The 9,966-nt window shown below is 45.1% G+C and overlaps 1 protein-coding gene across 1 annotated transcript; it reads left to right on the top strand.

The window, feature by feature from the left end:
• The first annotated feature begins 8,008 nt into the window (after positions 1-8,008).
• Positions 8,009-9,628, top strand: LOC117460610 (golgin subfamily A member 6-like protein 22). The gene has a single exon (XM_034102163.1). The coding sequence runs from the start codon at positions 8,009-8,011 to the stop codon at positions 9,626-9,628; it is 1,620 nt and encodes a 539-aa protein (XP_033958054.1).
• The last annotated feature ends 338 nt before the right edge of the window (positions 9,629-9,966 follow it).

The raw sequence follows: 9,966 nt of genomic DNA, 5'->3' as shown, positions 1-9,966 counted from the left end.
GTTTTCAAAGACAAATTATTCTTGGATCATATAAATGAAGTCTTATCTTATTCCATTTCTTCATATCTCTTCATTTTAAGAATATCTGAGTTAATCCACCACATCTCTCCACTGCATACAGATTGTTATTCAAGGCAGACTAAATCAGTATAAGCTTCGACGAGATAAGACCAGAGCTATTCTTGTGCAGTGAACAAGTGAGAACACAATTTATTTTCCCGTTCACAAACAAAATGAGACTCCCCCGTAAAGAAATATGTCTCCCTCACCACGTCTCTCACACATTCAGACACACATACGGCGCGGGGCAGCTGCCTGCAAATAAAATAAGACGGCGAAACGGTGGCTCGATCATCCGCGACTCCATTTTACTCAGCGGCGCCACAGGAAAATTAATAGCGCTAATTGAGTAACAGAGTTCATCAAACTGGTATTCTCATTTTCCACATTCATTAGGCACTCTCTTTGTGAGAGCGCCCCGGGGCGACGCTGTCTGCGCGCCAGCTGAAAGTCGACAGCACTGCTCGTGGGATCGAACTCAAAAACTGCCCTAAATAAATTCTATGACAGTCATTTTTGATTTTCACTCCTATTTAAAAGTGGTGGCAAGCAAACACGTGTCATGCGTTAAAGTGAGTTGCAGTATGCCTGCTGTCAGTTCTCTCACCAAGGGTTTCCTTTGCAGTGGGTTTCACACAATAGCAGTGTGTTTGAGCAAGTGTTTGTGACACGGAATTACAATGCGAGACAAGCATTGAGAAACGGATAAACAAGGGTTTCCCCGCCGGTGTTTGAAAGTGTGTACATCTCTGCTTGCAAGTATCTGTGTGTGTGCACTGTACATGTCACTGGGGGCGCGCTAAGGCTGATACGTGTTGGGGCTCACACACACACACACACACACACACACACACACACACACACACACACACACACACACACACACACACACACACACACACACACACACACACACACACACACACACACACACACACACACACACACACACACACACACACACACACACACACACACACACACACACACACACACACACACACACACACACACACACACACACACTGCAGCAGCCATCTGCACAGGGAAAACAGCTCGGGGCTGATCAGGAAATGTCTACATTGAGAGTAGGTATGTCTGTTTGCTGCACAGTTGCTGCCAAAATGTAATGTTATTTAATAAACTGGGGAGAATTGAACGTTTCAGCTCTAACACAGTCTGTCAGACTGCTTACACAACTAAGTGGCACCAACAGCGGTGGGCAGAGTTCTTTTCACTTTGCACTCTGCAAAAGCTTCTGGGAGGAGATTCGGGATGTGTATTAAGCAACCGCAAAGATTTATGGGAGAAAAAAACGGCTGTATGTTAAGCGTCTATCATAAATGTACACACAGTTAAAGGGGCCCTATGTGTCGTATTGGGGTGTTCCTTTCCCTGTAGTGTGTCATATAGGTTTGTGTGCATGTAAATGGTCTGCAAAGACTACAATCCCTTCCAGACAGAGTTTCACCTTCACACTTTGCTTCAATCACATATTCATTTTATTATTTAAGAGACTATATTCCTGTGCGCCCCACGTCCAGCATGGGCATGGGAGAAGAGACTCAGTTTCAATGGATTTGCTTGCGGCAGCACTTTCACACTAAAGTCCTTTTATGCGTAGTTAGGGAATGGAGAGAGTCCACACTGTTGGACAACTTCTTTAATGTAATCATGCTCTGCTAAATGTGAAGCAATGCCATTAGAAGTTCCTTTAAGTAGTCCAGTATCAGCGTTTTCATTAGAAAGGGCTCTTCTAGTTCTCTATGCTGGACCTTAACACTAGTGGAATCATGCATATTTCTTGCTGCATATAGTTTATGCACATTTGACATAAGTATCAATTAAAAGGTGCATGCTCTGTACTCTCTCCCACCTTTGAGCTTGTCCTCTACACTCGATTGGTTCTGCACTCTAGCATTAGTGAAGCGTTGAGCGAAATCAATGTGAACACCACTGGAGCATATGAAATCACCTCGTATGTACTGCTTGTGTATGAGCGTGTGTTGAGAGGCTGCAGAGAGGGAAGAGGAGCATATGTATGTTGAGCAAGGGGATGGCACGAAACATCGATTCATGCATGATTGGAGATTCTTATCTTCTGAGGCACTAAATCAATTCACAACTGCAAAACGTAGATAATGTGCAGATCATTTACATGCACAAACACCTATACAACACACTACAGTGCACACTGACAGTACGTTTTTCTGTGGACTAAAAGAGGCATATCATATGTTTATGTATGTATGCAGATGTTTTGCTATTAGTATAAGCTAAACTTGAGAAATACTAAAGAATATGTCGTAAAAGTGTACATTTAGCATGTTTAGCATGAATAGATGTTTCATTTACTCTTGTATGTGTGTGTTCATACTATTGCAATAAGTTCATATAACTTTATCAAATATATAAACTCAATAACTCAAGTGTTTCTACTGTTATGGCCTAATTCACCGCACTACCTTACTGGATCCAGAATCCATTGCACACACCTAATGTTGAGCATATAAGAGACATATATATATATATATAAATATGAGTATGAGAAAGGCTGGCACACTGCAGTAGAGAGGGAGACAAGGGAAGAGGGAGTCCAGAGGGAACAGAGAGTTTTGTCCGGCCTTATATGGAGGAGCTGAGCTGGAAGAATCAACATTCCCACATCACAAGCTGCTTGACCCTGTCAATCAAATGGAGGGTCCCCTTGACTAAAGCAATATAGTGGATTTTAAAGAAATATCACCGTGTGTGCATGCCAGCACTTTATACACTAGTGGTCAACCGTCTCTTCTAGTATCATGTGTATCATGTGCTGCCAATTAAAACAAGTCCTCCTGCCACTTCCTCCAACATACCTGCTTCCTGTGGGATGAAACCTGTCACTCAATGAGCCAGACTCTCATAAGATTGCATGTAACCCCCCCCCCCCCGCTTTGTTTTAATCCGTTATGCCCAAATGGGGTCCGAGGGGCCGGCTAATTGCTCTGAGGCTAAAGATCGCCGCAGAAGGACTGTAGCCGGAGCAGGACGGTGAGAAAGGTCAGAGGCAAGGTGGGAGACAAAAGGATTAACAGGAAGTCAGGCTGTTGTAATGCTTTGTTATGGGTTCCATTCCGAACAGGGACTTTTACTGCATGTCAGGAGGACTCACGTTAATCCCACGGTGCCTGTCCGTCTCAACTATCAATCAATAAACGCTACAACAACAAAATGACCATTACGTCATGTATGTAACTGGAAGAATACTACATTGGAAATTAAGTTGCAATCTACAATGTGGTAGGAACATCCTTAATAACCATCAATCTAACGCCAACAAACCATTCTAAGTTGCCAAAATAAGACATTGGGACCCTACTTCTGAGCTGCCTCCAAGTCCAGTGCAACCATCACCGCTTGAATACGACAACATTTGGTTATTGTATTTATTGAATCCAACGTTGTTTGGATAATACACCAAGTGAGTACATATACTGTGAAGAATATACAAAAAACGACATTTTGACTCGAGGTCTCTCGACAAGACATCATTATAATCCTAATAATGCTAATAAAAAGGAACTGCTTAGTGCAATTACTTGGAAGGTTTGCATAAAATTAGGAAAACTAATTGAAAATGCAGTGGACCTGAGCATTTAGGGTCTTGGCCCCGGGGGAAGTTGTTCACTTTCCCCACTTTGACCAAGCTGCTCATCCATTCGTGTGCAATGGAAACGAAAACCTGCATCGCCATCAAAAGCAGGAGTAGATTTCGACAATAACAGCATACATCATTATCTTTCCCTTCACATACATCGTGAGGCCCTCCATCCTCGTATTCCTCTCGACCCATAATGTACCCTCCACCATCTTCCCCACCTCCCCTCCTCTCCCTGTGTAGGCAGAGTGGAATAATCACCTGTTATGCTCCCTGACAAAACATCAAAGCTGGTGTCGAGCGAACGCGAGGAGTGAGTCAGCAGAGTGTGAAATCTCTATCAACCAATCTCACGCAGTCTCTGCAAGCGCTCCACTTGACACAGTTTGCCACGCCATTTGTTGAGCCTCCTAGAACTGGGATCCCGCCGGTGGCAAAGCAGGCGTACACACATCGAAATACTCCGCTTGGACACACACACACCGAGACAAGCGCTCCCATTGTAATCCGCGGTAAATGGCGTTCTAAATGTGTCAATCGAGAAACACATCATAATTACAGTCAACGCTAACACTTCGGCACGTTTACCAGTTGTTAAATCATGCTTGCAAATGACGATAATAATAATAACCAACACTGTTTGTGACAAACAATTGGCCAAGATCCAGACAGGGAAACAAACGGTGATTGTGATTCATTATTACATATATAACCTCACATGTTTTGCATTGCTTTCTTAGACCGACCAACTGTTCTATCCCAAATATGTTCAATGTACTGACTTAAACCAGCAAATCGTCACATTTGAGAAGGTGGAACTAGAAAATTATAAGCTTTTTTGTTTGATAAATGGCAAACAAATAGAGAAACGGAAGTATGTCATTCTTCTATCCAAAGAAAACTAGACTTTTAATGTATATGAGGTGTTGGGGGAGGCGCTATCCTGCTGCGACTCTGCATCAAGGACGTGCTGCATGGTAAACCTCCAGTGAATTATACAGCGAGGGGAAATTATGTGGAGCACAGCAAATGCCCGCACTAAATATTTACAAAAGCCCCATAACTGATCTGAATGAGCCTTTTGAGAGTGACTTGGGAGGTAGCACAATGGGTGAGAAGTGACCTTGCAAGTGAACAGGGGTGGGGGGGGGGGGGGGGGAGAGAAAGGCAGCAATTATGTGGCGCGTGAATGCCTCTGCTGTTGGGGAGCGGAGGAGGCTAAGACAGGAAGGACAGAGGGAGGGTAAAAAAAGAGAAAGGCAAAGAGGGAGATCATCACTCTGCAGTTTGCCTGTGGAGACGCAGGGTGAGATGGAAGAATGGATGGGGGGGAAAGAGAGGACAGAGATTCCTCCCTTCCCTCATCCACCAATCTCCTAGGACGGTACATGTGAAGTTATTCCACAAACACCGCCGAAAGCCACTCCACGGTCACGCGTTGCTATTGGTACACAGCCAAGCTATTTTCACTAGCAATACACAGGCCCACATAAAGGCGCTTCATGGCATATTGGACAGTTTATTTTGAGGACTTTCATTCAGATATCCTCAAGTGGATTTCACTCTAGAGAGGGCTGATATCCTCTAAGGGAGTGGGTGTTTTAGGAGGTTGGGTAAAACATTTTTCACGGGTATCTGCGTGGTTGTATCAAGGGATCGCATCAAGTGAGACTACTGTGACAAGTGTGTGCTGGAGTGTGTGTTTGTGTGACTTTGTTCGCCGTGTGTGGCTGTCAAAGATATGGACAGGCACACTTGCTCTTTTATGAGTGGACCGGGTGGAGCTCCGATGGGACGGCGTGTCAAAAGCAGAGGTAGAGGAGAAGTAAGGTAGCCATTACCAAGTCCACCCCAAGACTGACATTGCCTTTATCTCACTCTGACTGGTGTGCACATTTCACTTTAACTTCTAAAATGTTGCAAGAAAAGCCACTTTTACCTCTATATCCCTCCAAGGACTCTTGAAAGACAACTGAATATCCCAACAGTGAGTCATCACCGTAGCAAATTGCCCATCATGGAAACACACAACAGGCTGTCAAAATAAGTGGCCAGCACATTATGTAGGAGCAATCAAAATGTGTTTGTAAAAAGCCCTAGGGACGAGCAATGCAAACTACCTTGAGCTAAAACGCTGTGGTATACGGCATTGGCCATTGCTATAAACATAAACACATCCCTAAGAAAATACATTTAGTTTCCTTGTGTATTGTGTCGAATGAGGACACATCGATGTGGTATGATTCGATATGGCACTGTAATGACAAGCGGAACCTTTCAAGTGGAACATTTCGGAATGACTTTTGGAAGTGAACTATTGATTGATTCAAAATCGAGATATTACTTTAAGAAAAATTCCATGTTGAATATACATTATAATTCACAGAACAGACTCCCAACCCCCATGAACCACAATCTCTCCACACTCATTGCCAAAGGCACTATTCTTCTGTCTTTCTCCCCTAGAAAAGTTGATTTAGGGGTCCATCTTAGCTGCATATGTTCCCACACCATTGGTCAAGGCAGGGCCAAAAGTTCACCGGCGTCAGCTCTGAACTGATGGCTAACGTTTTTACAACCTTTCTGGGCAATATGGAGGAATCATGGTCTGTCTGGGCGACAGCAGCGGGGCCCTCATCAGGCATTCTACACATGCTCTCTCTGTCTCTCTTCAATGGGAGCCTTACATTAGGAGAGAATGAGCACAGTAAAATATTTTATACCTCGGTATTACATTTACATTCTTTTTACTCCATCTCACTTGTTCTCTTTCCACCATCTCTCTCAATCCACCTCCATTCTTTATCGTCCTTTGGGGGGCCCAAGCTTTAATTCTACCGCTTCCCCTCTTTGACTTTGAATTAATGTACACCAGCTGAAACTGGCAAAGACGGGAAGTATATTTCCCCTGCTTTGAACCCTGCCTCTCTTGATTTCCGTGCGACTGCAGGGTGGCAGAACATGTGAGCTCGCTTCTCGATGTGTTTGATTTTTAGACATGGCTTGAAGTTGCGGAGTCACAGGGGAAATCTTTTATATTTACATGGTAGCTAGGGGGTAACGGAGCGTGAAAACACCACTTATGTTCCTGCTTTTAAACTTCATGAAGGGTCAATCTGGGCTCAAAGAGAATCTGCAAACAGCCTCTCAAAAAAACTGTTGACTTGAAATTCCTTCATTTGATACTGTTAAGTTTAAGATGTGTTTGCCAAATGTGCTCTTGCCAAAGCAAACAGGATCTTTACTTGTATATTCTTCTCGTAAGGAATTCATGTCAAGCAAATCAAATAGCAGAGATGTGTTGCTAGAGTGCGACTACATCAACTTGAGCAGATTTCCTCTCAGACTTGTGACTTTTTCCCGACCTGACATCTCTCACAGGTACTTGGACCAAGGTTCTAACAAACTGCAATACTCAAGTACTTATATCTTCGTCCGAGGACATCATTACAGGATGGAAAGTTGATATTCCAAGATTCCTGTGTTCATGTGAGGATTGATGGGGAGCATTAAGACCGCTGTGACAAGAGGGGAGGTCCGGCATATCCGAGGAAAACTCAGGGCCAACTGGTAAAAGGGACGGATGAACAAAATTCCAAGACCAGGAATGATACTCAAACTCAACACGGACCATGTGTAGTGGGACTCACTTGGGCGAGGCTGTCATTGATATATACGGTACCATTGAATTACGACGACATTGTGGCGACAGCATACGTCTAAACCACACAATTTGAGTGTAGAAGTCTTGAGGCGTGGACCGGTGAAATACACGTGAAGACTGGTGGCGATCGGAATATTTTCCTTTGAGTTAGAGCGATGAGGCGAGGAATGCGTTGCCATGGAAACGCTATATGACGAGACATCAAATGTGGCGACTAGTATCTGTAAAACATTTGAAACACAAAGATTTATTCTGCTTATAAAGTCACAAAGTGGGAAAAATCAATTGCACTGTCCCTTTTACCATTTGTAGTTTCCTGCCGCTAAGCATGCTGGGAGTTGTAGTTGTATTGTGTCAGGGATTGCATGCAGGTGTGTGTGTGACATCACTGGAATGACAGCCTCACATAGGAGATGACATCATAACTATGTCATCATGACATCACAGGTGGCTTTGGTGTGTGTTCCGGAACTCTCTGTCTCTCTACAGTAAGAGGGCCAGAGATCAGAGGATCTGCATTCAATCCAGATCGTTTAGTGATAGACGCATTCAGACAACCTTCACAGTCTTCGAGACAGACAACTTCTTCCACGGACACACAGATCATTTGTACCTACGCACAACACAAGTGTACGGACTGTGCCATGGATAGAAGAACCAACCAGAACCAGAGGGGAAACCCCAGGCCCTTTGACCATGGAGCTGCAGCTGATCGAGCTTACAGGCAGATCCACTGCAGAAATGGATGGATATACGGCCTGGATGAGTTTCACATGGCTTTAGGGGAGGAGAGGGCTGGCTTTGGCCACAGGATGCGCAAAGAGAAAGACAATGTCAAACGTCTTGAGGACCTCCTGAGTAACAGGAACTCCGGGTTCGACCAAGACAATAAAAGGCTCTTTGACATCATCCAGTACCGTGAGGCAGACATCACACATCTGAAGGAGCAGATTGAAGCTGCAGAGAGCCAACACAAGCAGCAGCTGGATGTCATGGTGGCACAGCAACAGAAGCTCTCAGGCCAGAACAACAAGACCAACCTGGTGAACTCAAACCTGCTGCAGAGAAGAGAAGAACAAGTCCTTCAGTGCGAGGAAAAGTTCACCAAGAACCTGGCAGAGAAATGCAACATCTGGGAGAGTGAGAAACTACAGATGGAGAAGAAATACGAAGAAGTGACTCAGGAGAAGAACGACCTGGACAGGAAAAACCTAAGCAGGGAGACTGAGTTTCAACAGCTGGAGGCTACACTCAAACGGGTGGAGAGAGCAGAAAAATACCTGGCCAAGAAAAACAAGAGCTGGGAGAAGGATGTCAAACAGCTGAAGGACCAGATGAGAGAGCAGGAAGAGATGTTCTCCAAAGACCTGGCCCAGAACCAAGAGAGCTGGGAGAAGGATCTGAAAGAGGTTCAGGCTGAATTAAAAATGGCAGAGGATGAGAAAAAGGACTCTGCCACGAAAAACCTGAGCCTGGAGAGCGAAGTCCAACTGAAGGACGGACGAGTCAAGCAGTTGGTGAGCGCTTTGGATGAACAGAAGGAAACGTTCTCCAAAGACCTGGCTGAGAAACAGCTGAGCTGGGAGCTGTTGGTCCAACAGAAGGAGAAGCTTGTCAAGCAGTTCGAGAACAAGCTGGAAGAGCAGGAGGAAACGTTCTCCAAAGATCTGGCCCAGAACCAAGAGAGCTGGGAAGCCAAGGTTAATTTGGTGGAGATCAAATTGAAAGAGGTGACCCAGGAGAAGAACGACCTGGCTCAGAAACACCAGAGCAGAGAGAAGGATCTGAAAGAGGTGGAGACGAAATTAAGAAAGGCAGAGGACGAGGAAAAGGACTCGGCCGAGAAGAACCAGAACCTGGAGAGCGAAGTCCAACTGAAGGAGAAGCAGGTGAAGCAGATGGAGAACCAACTGGATGAGCAGAAGATGTTCTCCAAAGACCTGGCCCAGAACCAAGAGATCTGGGAGACCAAGGTTCATCTGACGGAGACACGATGGAGACAGGTGGAGGAGCAGAGGGACGACCTGGCTCAGGGACAACTGAGCTGGGAGGCCAAGGAGAAGCAGATGGAGGAGGAGAAGACACTACTGGAGGACCTCTGTCTTCACATGAAGAACAAGAGCAGAAGTTTCTTCTCCCGCAGGGGGGACACTGAGGACAGAGACGTCGCCTTGCAGAAGATGAAGAGCAAGATGTTAGAGAAGGAGAGGAAGAAATCAAAGAGGGAGGAAGCTGGGGAGAAACAGTGCCTAAAAGGAGACTGAGAAGACGGAGGCTGGTGATTCAGCTCCGGCTGGACAACAGTAACTCCCTCTTCCTCCTCCTCTTCCTCCTCCATTTCCCTCACCTCCTTCCTCCTACCTCACCCGCCTCCTCCCTTCACCTTTTTCTCATGTATGGTTTTCTGGTACTCAGGTTTTCCAGCAATTCAAATAGGATTGACATAAAAAACTCAATATTAAGTCCCTCCTCCATTTCCCTCACCTCCTTCCTCCTACCTCACCCGCCTCCTCCCTTCACCTTTTCTCATGTATGGTTTTCTGGTACTCAGGTTTTCCAGCAATTCAAATAGAATTGACAGAAAAAACTCAATATTAAGTCC

This window comes from Pseudochaenichthys georgianus, chromosome 2, assembly GCF_902827115.2.
Source record: "Pseudochaenichthys georgianus chromosome 2, fPseGeo1.2, whole genome shotgun sequence".
Lineage (NCBI taxonomy): Eukaryota > Metazoa > Chordata > Actinopteri > Perciformes > Channichthyidae > Pseudochaenichthys > Pseudochaenichthys georgianus.
The sequence above is the reverse complement of the archived record's forward strand: the minus strand, read 5'-3'. Positions and strand labels throughout refer to the sequence as shown.

What these genes read in the sequence shown, in the direction of transcription:
- LOC117460610 (XM_034102163.1), top strand. Translation starts at nt 8,009, where the DNA reads ATGGATAGAAGAACCAACCAGAACCAGAGGGGAAACCCCAGGCCCTTT.